This window comes from Pongo abelii, chromosome 9 (genome assembly GCF_028885655.2).
Source record: "Pongo abelii isolate AG06213 chromosome 9, NHGRI_mPonAbe1-v2.0_pri, whole genome shotgun sequence".
Taxonomy (NCBI): Eukaryota; Metazoa; Chordata; class Mammalia; order Primates; family Hominidae; genus Pongo; species Pongo abelii.
Window position 1 is genome coordinate 125,985,902 of NC_071994.2, and position 18,971 is coordinate 126,004,872.

Sequence of the window (18,971 nt, forward strand, 5' to 3'; positions counted from 1 at the left end):
CACACTGGTCTGGTTGCTGGAATAGAATCACTGATCTAGCTTCACACCTGTTTGCTGTCTACCCTCTCCACTCTTACGACAAGCAAAGAGGAGGAACTAAGAGCAGGGAACAAAAAAGGCAGTTTATAGACAGGGAAAGCCATTTCCTGTTCACAGGTTTTTTTTTTTCCCCACTATATATTTCTAGAGAATGCAAAGATATTTACTTGCCATTGTTACCTAGTGTATAATCCTAGCTGTCAGCAAGCTTATCTACTGACCAATTTTTGTTGTTGTTGTTTTTGTTTTTGTTTTTTTTTTTTTTTGAGACAGAGTCTTACTCTGTCACACAGGCTGGAGTGCAGTAGCATGATCTCGGCTCACTGCAACCTCCATCTCTCGAGTTCAAGCGATTCTCCTGCCTCAGCCTCCCAAGTGGCTGTGATTACAGGCATATGCCACCATGCCCGGCTAATTTTTGTATTAGGGGTTTCACCATGTTGGCCAGGCTGGTCTTGAACTCTTCACCTCAAGTGATCCGCCCACCTCGGCCTCCCAAAGTGCTGGGATTATAGGCATGAGCCACCATGCCCGGCCTCTACTGACCAAATATAATCCCCCTCACTATCACACATGTAAATACATTTTGTCTACTCTAGCTCTCTGTGGTAATAGAGAAGAGTTGATTTATCTCCATATATTCAAGACCAAACAAAGTGGCAGCATTTTAAAACATTTTTATAAAAAATATTTTGCTTTTTCCCCCAGATATATTCTCTCTCTTTTTCTCGCTCTCAGGTAATAATATGTTCCTAACACCTTCTCTTTTACCATTCACTCTGAAAATTAAAGTGACTATCATTTCCTCTTAGTCATCCCAGGATCTTTCTCAAAACCCTTCAGAGTTTGAGAGACGTTCATTCTCTTTTCCAATGCTGTCAGGAAGGTAGGAGGATGATGTCACAGCTCTCTGGGACTCATTCTTCCCAACTCTCATGAGGGTGGATGTAGAATCAACTTCTGATCATCTAAGAGGAAAAGAAAAGGTACAGATGATACAAAATAGTATAAAACACGCAGCTTCTCCTGTGATGGTGCACTCTCTCCTGTCACATTCCTTCGTTGTTTTTTTTTTTTTCACAAGCAAGGAGAGCTTTGATTTTTTTTTTCTTTTTCTTTTTTTTTTTTATTGATATATAGTCTCCCTCTGTCACTCAGGCTGGAGTGCAGTGGTGTGATCTTGGCTCACTGCAACCTCCGCTTCCTGGGTTCAAGTGATTCTCCTGCCTCAGCCTCCCAAGTAGCTGGGATTACAGGCATCCACTACCACGTCTGGCAAATTTTTGTATTTTTAGTAGAGATGGGGTTTCACTATGTTGGTCAGGCTGGTCTCAAACTCCAGTCCTCAAGTGATCTGCCCGCCTTGGCCTCCCAAAGTGCTGGGATTACAGGCATGAGCCACTGCGCCCAGCCTGATTTTTTTCTAATTGATAAAATTATATACATTTATGGTGTATAACATGATGGTTGAATATATGTATGCATTGCAGAGTGCCTAAATCAAGCTAATTGTATATGCATTTCCTCACATGCTTATCATGTATTTGTGGTGAGAACACTTTACTCTCTTAGTAATTTTCAAGCATACAATACATTATGATGAACTATAGTTACTGTGCTGTACAATAGGTCTCTTGAACTTATTTCTCCTAAGTGAAGTTTTGTGTCCTTTGATCAATATCTCCCCAATCTCGCTCCTCTTTCTTGCTTTCGGCTCAACCAGTTCTGCAGAATTTTGGCTGGGTTTACGGGGGCCACTTTAGAGCAAGGAAAGGAGGGAAGAGGTCATGTGTTCCCTACATTAATCCACCAGTTGGGTAATCTGTGTCTGAATAATTGGAAGTCTGCAGTTCCTCTCTCTCCCCAGAGACAGGGGTGGTGGTTAAGTAATTGCATTATCAGCCTCCTCCAGTCTCTGGGGAGAGGATGCCAATGTTAAGTACCAGCAGACTTCCATCTCCCCTTGTCTCTGAGTGAAGACTGCCTGTTTTCCCTGCCAGTGCGAGGACAGCAAGGTGGATGCCCTGGGGGAAGCCCTGCAGACCACGGTCAGTCGCTGGAAATGTAAGTTCTCAGCCCCGCTGCCCCTGGAGCTCTACACGTCGTCCAACTTCATCGGCCTCTTCGTAAAGGAAGACAGTGCGGAGGTCCTCAAGAAGTTTGCTGCTGACTTTGCTGCAGAGGCTGCATCCAAAACCGGTGAGCAAACAGCTGCCAGGCCAGCCCTGGGCCCTGTCAATCAAAGAGTTGGAAAGGAAAAAGGATAGGAAATAGTGGTAGAGGAGCAGGATGGGGTCAGGAGGTGGAAGACCCTGCAGGAATGGACGTGTGACAAAAAAACAGAGCCTTTTCCTGCAGCACCCCACGCCTTTTTGCTCCCTTGTAAAAATGTTCAACTCCTCTTCTGCTAACCTGGAGAGACCGTCTAAGGCTTATTCCCTAACACCCAAGTTGAAGTTTCACAAATGACTTCCATACTGAACTAGAAATGTGTTTCTTTGTAGCACCACCATCTCCTCCTAATTCAGAATTAAAGACACATCCTTGCTCCCGCCCATGTAGGTGTTTATCTGGGTCTCATTGTTTGCTCCATGGCAATCCATATCTTTTCTCAGTGGGTAGCAGAGGATAGAAGAGTGGAAGCACTTCGTATTATATCACAATAAAATCCACTGAGCCAATACCCTTCAACTTGCTGAAAACCATTAGACAGGACCCCAAGCCCCAAGAGTCTGTCTAAAAATGTAACCCCTTCCAAATGTCTCCTGCTCTTCTCATGGGAGCTCTTAGTTCAGGACACCTGAGATTTCCTGTCAAAGGAATTAGCTTAAAGGGGTACTCAAGGCAGGAGACACGATGGAGGTGAAAAGAGGGAGAAGTTTGCAAAGCTCTCCTCTCTGACTACAGGTGTGGACAAGCTCACTTAACTCAATGACAGCAGGGAAACAGACAGACAACCTGGTGGGGGGAGAGCCTCTTGGCTCGCTCCAGCGTGAAATCACAATTGGCAGGTACTTATTGGTCACCTACTATGAGGATTCCTCCTACATGAGGAGTGCAACAGGGAAGAGAACAAGAAGTGGTTTCTCCCGGCCAGGCCCTGTGTAACATCAGCTCTGAAAAGAGAAAGGGGTGCTTCCACCTTCACGGAAGGAAGGAAACTTGCCCTGGGACGATGTTGATCAGGACAATGGAGGAAAGGCCTGCAGGCGGGTGGGTGGCAGGAGCACCGGCAGGCAGGCATGAGACGGTGTGAGCAGAGGACAGTGGGGAGGCTGCCCTGACCAGAGTGGACGGTGCAGGATGCACAGTGGAAGCTGAGTGCTGAGTGCAAAGCTGGAGGAGACCTAGAATTCCCCTACCCCTAATTTTATGGAGTGCCAGAGAGGGGGAAGACCTGAGCAAAGCCGCACAGTTTGCTCCTTAGCCTTTTGGCCTTTGGCCTTTGGCCTTTGGCCTTTGGCCTATCCCTCACCTGCCATTGTTCCCTGCTGCTATTTTCATCGCCATCTCAGGCCCTTTGTTCCATATTCCTCTTTACCAGAAAAGCACCACACAGGGCTTGGGACCTGTGAGTGTGATCCGGGCTGAGCATCACTGCAGGATCACAGTGCTCTCGGAAGGAACACAAGGACCTTAAGACCCCTCTTTACCTGGGGAGGGGGCCTCTTTAGACTCTGCAACCCCCACCCCCACCTCTTCCTCTCCCTCAGCGACGGGACTAGTCTCTGGGTCCTGACTTCAGTGAAGCCTGACATTTCATAGGAGCTTAATATTTCAGAGAAAGAGTGTAACTGAGAGGCAAATTATTTCCTGTTCTTATCCCTCAATCTCAAGGAAATGGCTTTCTCTCATCCCACAGTAGTTATTGTCAGAACCACTAAATCCCCACAAGGACCAAAACTAATGTCAAAGCCGCAAAACCCAAATCCTTCACAAATGAGAAAAGCAAGCCTCAGCCAGGGCCGCAGCAGATTCTTGGAGTGCATACTGAGTGAGAAGCAGTTGAAGCCCCAGCTTTCCCCGTGGGACGTGGGTGGAGCCAGTTTCTCTCCACGATCCTGCTGTCATGAAGAACTTGGCCGGCTTCGTTTCTCTGCCGTTGTGTGGCCCCCTGGTGGGGATGTGGAGAACTGGATGACCCTGCGCAGCTTAGCTGGTCCAGCTCCTTATTACCCAGCATGGAAAGCCGGCCACCATGTCTTTGCCCTGGAACTTGGTATTCTCCAGTTGTTGGCAGGCCCAGATATCATCAAGTAGATTTACTGTTGTCCTCCATTTGAAGTAGTCAAGGGAGATTCATTCATGTGCATTTATTCATTTAACAAGTACTGAAAACCTGCATGATATGCTGAGTAAGGATACAGTGTAAGCAAGAGACAAAAACCTCGTCTCATGGGGCTTACACCAAAGAAAGGCAATGCAGTATAAAAGAAAAAGTACTTAAAACCGAAATGCTCAATTTCTAGTTCTATCTTGGGCCACTAATTCTCTGTGTGACTTCACCAAGCTCCTTAAATTCTCAAATTCCCTAATTTCTTCTAGTTGCAACTTCTTCATTATTCCAGTTTGTACAGTAGATGATTCTCCCTCAATGTAAATACAAAAGAGGCCAGGCATGGTGGTTCACACCTGTAGTCCCAGCTACTCAGGAAGCTGAGGTGGGAGCATCACTTGAGCCCAGGAGGTGGAGGCTGCGGTGAGCTATAATTATGCCACTTAACTCTAGCCTGGGAAAGAGGAAGACTCTGTCTCAAAAAAAAAAAAAAGTACAAGAGAAAAAAAAAAAGTAGCCATTCCCTCCTATAGGTAGGGTTGTTTTGTTTTGTCTCTTGGGATATCTTAGAATAACAGTCTGTATACTTTAAACCAGTATGTCTCAACTAAGGATGATTTTGCCTCCCAGGGTACATTTAGCAATGTCTGAGGTCATTTTCAATTGTTACAGCTTGGAGAGTGCTGCTGACGTCTTGTGGGTAGAGGCCAGGGATGCTGTTAAACACCCTATAATGCACAGGACAGCCCCCCCCAAAAAATAATTATTCAACCCAAAATGCTGTTGAGAGAAACCCTGCATTAAACTTTGAAAATATCCATCTTTCCCCCTCATTTCTCCATCAATCTCACCCAGAAGCTAAGAGACCTGATTCCAAAATGAAGGAAATAGAGCCTTGGGAGTCACGCAGCTACAAAACATGCTTTGTATTTCTACACAAATTATTTCATCACTGTAGGTCATAGTGCCCTCATCTAAATGGTGGGGCTGGTGACCATCAACTGGAATGGTTGTGAGAAGGACTTAACTAAAAGGACTGCCCTCAGCCGACCTGTAGCTCCTAGAGGAAAGCCATATGGTGGCTCTTTATCTCTTGAACAGTGGCTCGATTCGGAATCTCTTGCCATCCCCTTACCCCCTTATTCTACTGCTGTGAAGGAGAGAAACGTCTTTTGTCTTCTTTGTTACATGGGAAGCAGAATTTCTCAGGGTAGCTTTCTATGCCTTTCCTTAAGTCTTCACCATTGCTATGATCACCACCTTTTAATTACTGACCTTTTTTTCCTTTTTCCAGAAGTGCATGTGGAACCTCATAAGAAGCAGCTACATGTGACCCTGGCTTACCACTTCCAAGCCAGCCACCTACCCACCCTAGAGAAACTGGCCCAGAACATTGACGTCAAGCTAGGGTGTGACTGGGTGGCTACCATATTTTCTCGGGATATCCGATTTGCTAACCATGAGGTAATGTCTCACTGTGGTTCCAGAAGCTACCAGGTGCAGGGATGCGATCAGAATCAGCAGCTCGCTGCTGCAGGGAGATGGGTACCTACAGGGGAAAAATGGAGCAAGCACCTAACAGAGAGTCTGTTGGCCCAGGATTGTGTCCAGCCTCTGCTTGCCTCACTGGGAGGCTTCCAGCATGCCTCCCTCCTCTCTGGGTCACAAGTGGTTCATCTGGGTAACATCCCCATAGTTCTGTCTCCCCTGCCAATCCTACTCCAGTGAAAAAGAAATGAAATGGGACAGAATAAATAAAAAATATATTGGAAAATTTTTAATATTATATAAATTTATGATGTTAATGGAAGACATCATTTTGACCTTAGGTGAGTGAAAAACACATAAATACCAAAACAAAACAAAACAAAACAAAAAACAAAAAAACCTTGCAAAGACATAATCAACAGATATTTGCTGTGTATCTGTATCATGCAAAGTACCATGGAGCATACTGGAATTTTTAAATGTGGTCCTGTCCTCAAGGAGCTTTGAGGACAGACACACAGGAAAAGAAAACTCAAGCCACCTGTTGTGAGAGTTTGTGCACATCCCAGTGGAGGCCCGAGTGAGAAAACTGAATTCCATCACAAGAAGAAAGATTGGTACACCCCTAGCACCCTTCCTTTGAGGGAATCAACATTGCCTTCTAGACAAGTATGTGACATCTTGGAAGCATAATATTGCATTTTTTTTTTTTTAATGGAATTTCACTCCTTGTTGCCCAGGCTGGAGTGCAATGGCACGATCTTGGCTCACTGCAACCCCCGCTCCTGGGGTTCAAGCGATTCTCCTGCCTCAGCCTCCCTAGTAGCTGGGATTACAGGCACCCACCACCATGCCGGGCTAATTTTTTGTATTTTCAGTAGTGCCGGGGTTTCACTGTGTTGGCCAGGCTGGTCTCGAACTCAAGTGATCTGCCCACCTCGGTGTCTCAAAGTGCTGGGATTACAGGCGTGAGCCACCGCACCTGGCCAATATTGTCTTTTTCTATCCTGAAGGAGAAGCTGAGACACAAAAAACATTAGTGTCTTAGTAATTTAGGGCCAGAGATGAAGCAAGAGAGTATGTATTTTGACCAATAAAGAAGGGCAACCTGTCTGAAACAAAACTACATCATAGCCAGGCATGGTGGCTGTCACCTATAATCCCAGCACTTTGGGAGGCTGAGGCAGGAGTATTGCTTGAGACTAGGAGTTCCAAACCAGACTGGGTAGCATAGCGAGACTGTTTCTCTACCCACCCACAAAAGACCTCATCGTTTGTTAAAAATGTGCCTTCCAACTTAACTACATTTATTAAGCAATACTTATATTTGTTTCCCAATTTTTCAAACAGCCAAAGAACTGGTATTTTTGTTAGTTTACATAGCCTTTTAACATCTCTTTTAGACTTCTTTAAAAAAAAAAAAAAAATGAAAAACAGTTAGAACCCCAGGGCTGGGAGCAGCCAAGCTCATTGTTTTGGAAGTGGTAGAAGAGCCAACCCATGAGTCAGAGGTTCAGGGCTAAGCATGCGCCTGTGAGTGTCAGGGGCATGCAGTTTTGTATGACTCTGCTGATGGGAACGTGATGTCCTCCTTTTGAGTCATTTGATGCAGGTTTCTGTAAGATGCCTTGAGCAGACTGGGCCTGATCTTATTTAAGAATTCTGACATCTCCTAGAGTCACGTAGAACGAACCCTGAAGATAACAAGGGAGGTGTGGCTGGTTGGACTCCTTCTGAGGGCAAAGGAAAAAAAAGTCAAGGGTTGCATGCAGATGGCCTCTGAGAAGTCACCTTTCTAAGAGAAGGAAGGTGGCAGTGGAATTTTACAAGGAATATCCTCTAATCAACACTGCCCTCCAGTTAACTCAAAGGGTAATTGCTTTTCTGCCTGACCCACATTCTGCTCAATTGGCATGGAAGGAAAAAGGCAGCAAGCGCCCACGTGAATTATTTTCTAAAAATAACTTGGCCTCTTTTATCTCTTATTTGTAAAAGCTCATTTATTACCATTCGTTCTGATAAAGCTCTCCTCGGCCCCTTTGGACTGGACCTCTCCCGTGAGGTCTTTCGGTCCTACCTGAGCTGTCTGCACATGTAACCCTCTTCTTGCCTGCCTTCTTCAACGTGCCCCCAGGAGGCAGTTTTGATTGATTGTTCCAGTGAGGGAACAGATGTCCAGAGAAGGAGAGTGGTTTAGGCAAGGACACTCTGGCAAGGCACCGTGATGCTTAGGAAAACTCCAAAGCCTCATCCCTCTGCTATTTAGATTCTCACTCGATTTGGACACGCGAATCCCATTTGTATTTCACATAGGCTCTTCCATGTTAGTGAGTACATTGGGCCATGCCAGTTTAATATACCAGCCAATAGAAATCCAGAGGAAGGACAGGGTGATCCAAAAAGCATCAATTTTGGAGTCTAGCACACTTGGTTTCAAATCCTGCCTCCATCACTTTAGTAAGGGTTAAATTCACTTTGACAACTTATATAAATCTCCAGTCGTTAGTTTTCTCATCTGTAAAATGGTGACAATGTTTTGCTAGATGGTTATGAAGACTAAATAAAGAAGATGTATGGAAAGGCTCTAATGTAATACCCAGCACAAGGTGGGTGCAACAGCAACAAAAAAGTTGCTGCAGCTATTATTGTGAGTGAGAATAAAAAGGGCTCCAAAGACAGTTCAGCTCTTGTATTCACACAGGGCTGTGCCTGCCTTTCATTCAGCACACTGAGTTCCATCCCATTGTAGTGAGGAGAAAAACATGCCTGAGGTGGATTCAAGAGGTTTTTTGGTTTTTTGGTTTTTTTTTTTTTTTTTTTTTTTTTTTGAGACGGAGTCTTGCTCTGTCGCCCAGGCTGGAGTGCAGTGGTGCAATCTCAGCTCACTGCAACCTCTGCCTCCTGGATTCACGCCATTCTCCTGCCTCAGCCTCCCAAGTAGCTGGGACTACAAGCATCTGCCACCACTCCTGGCTAATTTTTTGTATTTTTAATAGAGACAGAGTTTCACCGTGTTAGCCAGGATGGTCTCGATCTCCTGACCTCATGATCTGCCTATCTCGGCCTCCCAAAGTGCTGGGATTACAGGCATGAGCCACAGTGCCCATCCTGGATTCAAGAGTACAGGCCAGGCACAGTGGCTCATGCCTGTAATCCCAGCACTTTGGGAGGCCGAGGCAGGCAGACCGCCTGAGGTGAGGAGTTCGAAACCAGCCTGGCCACCACAGCGAAACCTTGTCTCTACTAAAAATACAAAAATTAGCCAGGTTTGGTGGTACACACCTGTAGTCCCAGCTACTCGGGAGGCTGAGACAGGAGAATCTCTTGAATCCGGGAGGCGGAGGTTGCAGTGAGCCAAGCTCATGCCACTGCACTCCAGCCTGGGCAATAGAGCGAGACTCCATCTCACACACAAAAAAGAGTTCTTACAAGTAGATGGAAAACATAAAACAAAAGAATAAGTAGAATGTAATATAAATTAGGCATGTGTTCTCATATCTTTCAAACTTAGGCTAAGGTTTTGTATCTGCTTTTGGTGAGTGAGAAAGGGCAGTGGAGACATGGGTCCCAGTTATAGTTTTAGATTTGCTACAATGCCTTCTCTTATTGTTCATTCAATAAATCGAAGCTACTTATTGTCCAGCTTCCCTATGCCTAGGACATATTGTCTGTAACCTTTGCTGTGCCTCAGTTTCCCTGGGGATAACCTAGAGATAGAATGAATGCCCACCCCCCCGCCACGTGATAGAACAATGAGGACCTCTCTGAAATCGCATTGAGTTTCTCAAGGGAAAGGCACCACTGGGCCAAAGGCATTATTAGCCAAGACCATGCTGTGCTTGAACATTTAAGGAACACAAGTTTAGGCTTGTTTCCCTGTGACTCGGTGACTTTCTCCACCTTGTCCCAGAAAAAAAAGAATACTCCTTTTCATGGGACATCACATATTTAGCTTTGCAGTTTATGAGATTTCGAGTGAATTTTTTTTCCCTTTAAGGTGATTTAACAATCCCACAAAAAACCTTCCTGGCTTGTTTGAAGAGGTGGTTTGAGTGTGTATGAGGCAGAGGGACAGCAAGAATAAGGCAGCAATCGGAGCAGGGAAGATCTAGAACTGAAAGATGCTGGAGTCAGAATTAGGGAAACAAACAGGTGCCCTACATAAAAGGAAAATTGGAAATGCAGCGGTGCAAATGAGCTCTCTGCACAATCACTCTCATCTTATGAAAAGAATCACACCTTTACTGGTTCCTTTCTTTAGAGATTTCCAGAAGGAAATTCTCTCTTTATAACATGTTCTGGTGTATCACCTTGACATCAACCAGCCAATTAGTTCACAGGCCTACCCAGCACAGAGTCCAGGGATCAGGGTCGGCTGGAAGGAAGGATGTGGCCTGGGAGATCAGGTGCTCTGGTTCTGTAGAAATAATTATGCCCCTTCGGAGCACAAGGTTCTGTCCTAAGGTGTTTTCTTAGATTGTCTCATTTAACTTTTATAGGCTTAAGTATTATTTTATAGATGAGGAAACTGAAGCCTGAAGCCAAAGTTAGAAATATGCAAGTGGAGACCAGAATATTTAGCCTCCAACTAATGGCTTTGAGACCCTCGAAAATAGTAAAAGCTGTTAAAGCTTTCTCCGTCTTTGTGTCCCTTGTGAAACAGATAAGATAGGAAATATTTTCCTTACTATTGAGGTCTCCCACTATTAGTAACAAAAAATACTAAAATAAATGTTTTCTACAGTACCTTCATGCCTATACCTGTGATGTTAATACATACCAGGAAACGAAGGCAAAAAGAAACAAAGAATAAATAGCCAACTGGCATGGCCTGTTTTTGGCCTGGGGGCTGTTTTGGAGCCCAAAGTAAGAACGTTTTCTCCATCTGATGAAAGCCGGCTACATGCTGACGTAGACACTGATATCTAGACATTTTTCTTTCAGGACCTTTGTTAAAACTACAGGTTTAAAGAAAACTCCTTTAAGGCAAGAACCATGTCTGGTTTAAAGAGCTAAGTTGGCCGGGCATGGTGACTCACACCTGTAATCTCAGCACTTTGGGAGGCCAAGAGAGGGGAATCACCTGAGGTCAGGAGTTCGAGACCAGCCTGGCCAACATGGTGAAACCCTATCTCTACTAAAAATACAAAAATTAGCCAGGTGTGGTGGCGGCCGCCTGAAATCCTAGCTACCAGGGAGGCTGAGGCAAGAGAATCACTTGAACCCAGAAGGCGGAGGCTGCAGTGTGCTGAGATTGCGCCATTGCACTCCTTTGTCGTCCAGCCTGGGTGACAAGAGTGAAACTCCATCTCAAAATAATAATAATAATAATTCATAAATAAAGAGCTAAGTTACATAGAAAGGGGGGTACTTCATTCCCTGAGCCTTCCTGGAGGAGAGACACTCCATCTGGCCCCTCTGTAACCCCCGTATGGAAGACTGGCTTTCCATGAGCTGGGTTTCAAGTGTCTATCATAGTGACTATCAGATGAAGCAAGGGAAGCTAGGTCCATGTCCGTTTATATAGCAGTTGGCCAGAGAGCCTACAGGATTTCAGGTCAATTTCCAAAAACGATACTTGAATCCTGATGGGAAATCTAAACATGCCTGAAGAAAAGTATGGAACCATTTCTAGCACCAGGCATACACCTGCAATACCCTGAAGAGAGAAGTGCTCTCTGATAGGAATTCACATCTACTCAGGGCCTGCAGACCCCAAGGGCTCCTGGGCACATCGCCCTCTGGAGGTGTGCAGTATTAATGCAGAACACACAGTCCTGCCCTCAAGGTGCTCAGGAGAATGGTGAGGCGTGGGGCTCACTCACCCTCTCTTCCTTTTTCAGACATTACAAGTCATCTACCCCTATACCCCACAAAATGACGATGAGCTGGAGCTGGTCCCTGGGGACTTCATCTTCATGTCTCCAATGGAGCAGACCAGCACCAGCGAGGGTTGGATCTATGGTACGTCCTTAACCACCGGCTGCTCTGGACTCCTGCCTGAGAATTACATTACCAAGGCTGATGAATGCAGCACCTGGATATTTCATGGGTAAGCAGACACAAAGACCTTTATGCCATTTGAAGAATGTTGCTAAGGCAGACTGGATCCTGGATACACAGGGCAGCAGTAAATGGAATCCATGGGAAGAAGGCCCTGTGGATTCCAGAATTCCAGGAAAGGAGCTGACTTGAGGCATGGGAAAAATGCGAAATGGATTGCTCTGCTTCCCTCTGCCTGCCCCATCTGCCATAGTTGTCTGCTTGAGTTCCTGATCAGAGACTAAACTGAGGTTGCTTGGGGTCCATCTCTTCTGGCTGAAGAGTGGCATCATCCCAGTGCTGTGTCTTCACTGCTTTAGGGCTTCTGTCCACCTTGTCCTGGGTCATGAGTCAGGGTGGTCTGATTTCCCGAAGCAGCTGGGCAGATTACTACCCGGCCATCCAGACCAATAGAGAAGGGGGTTTCAAGAGGCAGGAGCCCTAACTGTATCCTTGATTTGCTAAGTGACCCTGAGCAAGTCCCCAGACACAGCCTGTGCGTGCCTAGACAACAAAGACCGTGTCTAAGGGAACAGGCAACTGCCAGACTGAAAAGGGGTCCGCCTCCCCTCTGCCAGTCTTCTTTAGGGTAATAACTTTTCACATGTCCCTCGTTACTATTTTGCCCCCATTCCATGCTGGTACCACGTTCAGTGGCCAACTTTGTCCCAACAGATAAAATAGAAACAAAAGGCATCTTCTCTTTCTTAGTTGGAGCAGCTCAAAGCCAGCGCTTCCCCGGCGCACTGGGGCATCTAGCCAGGGTCTGCATGCTAGTTTGTTTTTTTCCCTCTTGTTTTTGTCATGTGGCAACACGGCTGAGAGGCAGAAGCCATGAGCACCAGCTGCTTGGTGGCTAATATTGTTATTATTGCCATAAAGGAGAAGCAGAGAGAGATGATTTCATCAAGTCTTTTGCCTGGAAGGAGAAAATAAAGGTCCCCTACCCTAGTGAGCCACAAACAGACAAACCACAAATCCAAAGATGGGAAAGAATATTTTCTTCCCCAATAACCCCACCCAACAATCCCTTCCCCTCTCTCTCACTCTGCTCCCACCTCAGCCTAGCCCATGAGCCTCCAGAATTGGATGGCACAAAATTAGAGGTCAAAGCTGTCTCATGTTCCCCAAACATTTTACTTTTTCAGAAATGCTTTGGAAGATCAAAATATATAAGTTGGGTTTCCAAAGTCTCCATTTTAATCCCTATAACAACAAGTAAAGCAAAATATGCATGAATAAACTGAGAACTAAAACATTATTTGCCTGACAAAGCACAGTTCTCAGATCTGTTATTTCTTATTTTACAGTACTTGGAGTTGCTGTTTTATCAGATCTCTTTCTTAAAAGTGGGTGTATGGCCAGGTGCAGTGGCCCACGCCTGTTATCCCAGCACTTTGGGAGGCCAGGGTGGGTGGATCACTTGAGGTCAGGAGTTCAAGACCTGCCAAACCAACATGGTGAAACCCTGTCTCTACCAAAAATAAAAAAAAAATCAGCTGGGCATGGTGGCATACACCTGTAGTCCCAGCTACTCAGGAGGCTGAGGCAGGAGAATCAGTTGAACCTAGGAGGTGGAGGTTGCAGTGAGCTGAGATCACGCCACTGCACTCCAGCCTGGGCAACAGAGCAAGACTTTGTCTGAAAAAAAAAAAAAAAAAGTGGAGGTATGTGAGAAGCAGTGCTGATCTCTTAGAGTTCACTCCATCCAAACCCACTCTTCCCTAAATTACAGCTCAGGCCGACGTATAGGTGAACCTGAGTGACTTCGGTCAGTGCATCCCAGGGAGGTCTTTGTGTCATCTTTTATTCGAGAGATTACTAATGATGTCATGTCTGTGAGAACAATGTCTGAAATTAAACTAACAGCTTCCACAGCCAACCCTGCTCAAAGTAGAGAAATAAGTTAGGCATCAGTAATTAAGAATTTGAGACTGGATTCCAATAGTCTTGGATTTAAACGATCACTCTCCCACTTACCAGCTGTGTGGCCTTGGCAAAGTTGCATTACCTCTCTGAGCCTCTGTTTGCTCATCTAGAAAATGGAACTAATAATTGCACTTACCTCATAAGGTTGTTGTGAAGACTGCAATACAGAGCTTAGCTTTACATGGTTCAGAGTCTGGCGTATAGCGGTGACTATAAAATTGCCATTTGCACAATGATGATTATTCTCTTTTTTCTATCTCGTGTTTGCCAGTCCTCACTTAGTGCTCATCAAAGGAAATGTGTCTTCCATAAAAGCAATCCTGTAGATGAACTGCACTTTCCTATTTAACCCCAGAGGTCAAATGACTCAAGGAGGCAGAGCCCAGCTTCCTTGTAAGACAGACACAGACCTTCTCTCTCTCCTAACCCAAGATAGACCTCAGGAGGTAGAGCCCCAGGGGGATGTCGAGCATGGCCTGGCTGGCATGGTGGGAGTTGCCCCCGGTATCCAGGCAACAAGTCACGACTAGGGGTCAATGATTTTGACAAGACTCCCTGCCAAGTGCTTCTCAGTTCTCTGAGTCCCTCCTAAGGAAATACGTTCTCTCCACACTAACTGGAGTTGATGAAGCCCCACTGTGTTCTCCGAAGCTGGGTGAGCTGCCTGGCCGCTTGGGCTTAGCACAGGCCTGGCGTGCTGCAGGGAGAAGCCAGCTCTCCCGATGCTTGAGATGTTCTGGATGTCAGGCCCGGCTTCCTCCCTCCACTGTTCTGAGCAAAAAGCATCTGACTGTTGCCTTACTGGAACTGGCAGCTCCACGCTGTCTCAGAGTGAGTCAGGTCCTTTGATTATAATGACAGTTAAGAAGGGAAAGAGGCTGGCATTCATCTTGCCATGGGAGCCGAAGGAGGGAGAGAAGGGATCCTGTCGGTATCTTCACAGCTGCGATAAAGTAAAGAAACAAACAGATATGTACAAGAACGATTCTAGGTAGCCAGACATTTTGCACCCTGAAGCTTTGATGAGTCAGATAATAAAACCTGGTTTTCTTTTTTTTTTTTTTTTTTTTTTTAATTTTTTCTGAGATGGAGTCTCACTCTGTTGCCCAGGCTGGAGTGCACTGGTGCGATGTCAGCTCACTGTAACCTCTGCTTTCTGGGTTCCAGTGATTCTCCTGCCTCAGCCTCCTGAGTAGCTAGGACTACAGGTGTGTGCCACCACGCCCAGCTAATTTTTGTATTTTTAATAGAGACAGGGTCTCACCACGTTGGCCAGGCTGGTCTCGAACTCCTGACCCCAGGTAATCTGCCTGCCTCGGCCTCTCAAAGTGCTAGAATTACAGACGTGAGCCACCGTGCCCAGCCTAACTGGATTTTCTTGAACTGTGTGATGTTTGGGAGGATCTTAGTTTGAAATAAAGTAGAATAGCTGGTCTATTATACTGTGTGAACGGCGCAAGATTTCCTTGGGCTACAGTTACTTAAATTTTACTGTAACAGGTTTCACTTGGCAACATATTCAGATGGACTGATGCCGCTTTGTTGAACTGTAGGTTCCTGGGTCCCACCCCTGACCTACTGAATCACAGTCTGTGAGGAGCAGAACCCCAGCATGAGTGTTTTTTTTTTAAAGTCTCCTGGTGATTCTGATATGCACAAGGGTTCAAAATCAGTTTTTCAGGGCATGAGACTTCTGAGACCTTCGTTTATAAGTAGATAGAATGAGTCTATCACTTCTAGTGAAAAAGGAGCCGCTTCTGAAAGTGAAGGAACAAAAATTTACTAACAACCAGTTTGCTGTATTATATTGGTGAATATAAAAAGACATTTTCAAAAATAAAATTATGGGCCAGGTGCGGTGGCTCACGCCTGTCATCCCAGCATGACTTTGGGAGGCCAAGCAGGCAGATCACCTGAGGTCAGGAGTTTGAGACCAGCCTGGCCAACATGGTGAAACCCCGTCTCTACTAAAAATACAAAATGTAGCCGGGCATGGTGATGCACGCCTGTAATCCCAGCTACTCCAGAGGCTGAGGCAGGAAAATTGCTTGAACCTGTGGGGTGGAGGTTGCAGTGAGCCCAGATCGTGTCATTGCACTTCAGCCTGGGCGAAAAGAGCAACACTCCGTCTCTAAAATAAAATAAAATAAAATTCTGATAATATAATGTTAAAAGTGAATAATCCAGAACAGGTGGTAGCCTAGACAGGTTGCCTCGTCAACAGATGCAAGCTGGGAGTATATGGAGCAAACTGAGATGGATGGCTACCCAAATTGTAAAGAAGCAAGAAATCTATAAAATTTAAATGTTTCCCCTGGACTCTGTTCAGTGATTCCAAAGATGTTCACTGGATTTGCCTAACAACCATATTTACATTGCAATGTTTATTAGATAAAGCTTTGCGGAAGTCTTACTATTGACAATAATTTAAGCTTGGCAGGTTTTGACTGTCTTCCTTTCAGCAAGACCTCTTTTAGGCTTCTGTAGCTATAGTGTTACACTCAGAAATGACAGTTCTTGGCTCACAGCTCTAAACATCTGGTGAGAATGGTCTTCTCTGAAATAATTCTATTTGTAATCATCTTGCTGGAGGCGTGATTGAGGGGGAGATAGGGTTTGGAGACTGAAGAGGGTGGAATAGGGTACTTTGGCACAAAGTTTCCTTGACTGTTAGGAGCCACTGGCTAAGAGGTGGAGATGGTGAAAATACCTCCCTATCACTCTTCACTTCAGATGGAAATTACCACGGGAAATATTAAAGGCAACAGGGATCGTAGATTTCTTTTCAACCAGAAAAATAGCTGCAAACAGATAATTGATACATTGTTATTCTTGAACTTGTCTTTGGTGCCAACCATGCGTGGCACAAAATCACTAGGATCCATCCCTGCCCAAAGGAATTAATATATCTGTCCTCAGTGCAGAAATCCATCTACCTCTAATTTATTTACTTATTTTTATTCTTATTTCTTTTTGAGACGGGGTTTCGCTCTATCGCCCGGGCTGGAGTGCAGTGGTGCGATCTTGGCTCACTACAACCTCCACCTCCCAGATTCAAGCGATTCTCATACCTCAGCCTCCCTAGTAGCTGGGACTACAGGCACGCACAACCATGCCCAGCTGATTTTTTGTATTTTTAGTAGACATGGGGTTTCACCACGTTGGCCAGGCTGGTCTCAAACTCCTGACCTCAAGTGATCCGCCTGCCTCGGCGTCCCAAAGTGCAGGTGTGATCACCACACCCGGCCTACCTCTAATTTATTAACTGCAAGACTTCAGTATAAAACAAGATATTTTTCCCTTAGGAATGGGGCCACTCCTGCTCAGCTTCCCCCATCATTGTGCTACTGACAGAGGGCTTTGAGTTAATTCCCACACTCCTGTTGAGCCCAGGAGGAAGTGCTGATGACTGCTGGCCAGAGCAGTTAACACCTTCCTTATCTTCCTCTGCAGTTCTTATTCAATCTTAAATACATCATCGTCCAACTCTCTCACATTTGGGGATGGAGTATTGGAGAGGCGGCCGTATGAGGACCAGGGGCTCGGGGAGACGACTCCTCTTACTATCATCTGCCAGCCCATGCAGGTAAGGCTGATTGTTAGGGTCACACCCCCAACTCTAACCAGGATTCACTGAGAACCTATTTATTAAGTATGAGGCATTGCCCTTGCTGTCTCCAAAGCTTCCGTGATCTCTTGGGAAGAAAGTACACCGAATTATAAAAGATATACAAGAATTCAAGGCTAGGAAGAATCAGATGAGCAGTACTGACAGTTACTTCCAGCATTTGAACCTAGGCTCATAAGGAAGGTTGTTCCACAGACATAGGAGGAGATTTTATCTCTAAAGTAGGAATAATGCCCATAGTTGTATCTGTTTTGTAGGTTGTTACAAAGATTAAAGAAAATAATAAAATAAGGCTCTTAGCACAATAACTGGCATATAATGAGTGCTCAATATGTGTTAACTTTTTCAAGAAAGGTTGGAGATGGAAGGAGGCAGGGAGTCGTTGTTGAACAGTACAAATAGAGGCAAGCTGAAAGTTCAAGCATGTTGAGGATCAGGAGAGTAACCATTGTGGCTAGAGCCCAGGATTTAAATTAAGGAACAACAGGAAAAGAGATGGGAAGGGTCATGCCACCATTCCACATATTAACCATGTCAGGGCAACTAGAAGCAAATGTGAAGTGCTGGCCAGCACTGAGGAAACTGGAAAAGCTGACTGTATCAGAAAGACGGAATGTAGAAACATCTGTAAGATTCCATCCAGCAGTTATAGAAGCCAAAGTCATTTGGACAAGCCTTTGACTAGATTTGCCTATGTCATCACCCAGAGGTAGCAGTTGTCTCATTTTGGGGATCACCAACATATATATAGTCAGACAGCAGAGCCTACATAGTGATTAGAATAGGAAAACAGGGTCTCATTATTGGAGCAGACCATGAGGACCATGTGGTCTGTCCACACACTTTAGAGAAAAGGTAGACACATTTGTGATCACAGAAGTCCTCACTCCCTGAAGAAGTTGATGAATCGCCCCTTTTTGGGGGGAAGGTGTCCCACTAGATGGCTCTCTCTACATGAATGGCTAGTTTTACCTCTGAGCTGTAACTTAAAGTGGACATCATGTTTTAGTAATGGCCAAATGCTACTCCTACAAAGAGCAGACGTAGCAACATTAATGCCCTTTTCGTAACCCTTCCTATTTTATAAAGCACATGTAGTTTCTCTTATTTGAGCCTCAAAATAACTTATGAGGTCTGTAGGATGAGTCTTACTGTCCTCACCAAGTCATACCCCGGCGGAACTTTGGTAGTAGAGCTCAGCTCACCTGGCACCTGGCTCCAAGACATGTCCACTTTGCCATGTGTGTCTTCACTAATAGCCTTTCTTTCTCTGCAGCCGCTGAGGGTCAACAGCCAGCCCGGCCCCCAGAAGCGATGCCTTTTTGTGTGTCGGCATGGTGAGAGGATGGATGTTGTGTTTGGGAAGTACTGGCTGTCCCAGTGCTTCGATGCCAAAGGTGAGTTGCTGGTGGGCCTGCTCAGTACTGCCATACCCATAGTGGCCTCTAGGGGGCACAGTCAAGCTACAGTTATCTAGATGCAGTGATTTATAGTTTTGTGTACTATAGAAAATGTCTGTCATGCTTAAGCCCCTCCTGATTGTCTTGAGCTTTAGGGAAGAAGTAAGTG

General features: G+C 45.4%; 1 protein-coding gene across 2 annotated transcripts in view; it reads left to right on the plus strand.

Annotated features, from left to right (window-relative positions):
• UBASH3B (ubiquitin associated and SH3 domain containing B) overlaps positions 1–18,971 on the plus strand; it is a 158,854-nt gene that overhangs the window by 121,910 nt on the left and 17,973 nt on the right. For both annotated transcript variants that reach the window (XM_024255626.3, XM_024255627.3), the window contains exons 4-8: positions 2,040–2,238; positions 5,610–5,779; positions 11,647–11,855; positions 17,228–17,360; positions 18,679–18,799. In XM_024255626.3, coding sequence (XP_024111394.1) covers positions 2,040–2,238; positions 5,610–5,779; positions 11,647–11,855; positions 17,228–17,360; positions 18,679–18,799 — 832 coding nt within the window. The remainder of the gene's footprint in view (positions 1–2,039; positions 2,239–5,609; positions 5,780–11,646; positions 11,856–17,227; positions 17,361–18,678; positions 18,800–18,971) is intronic.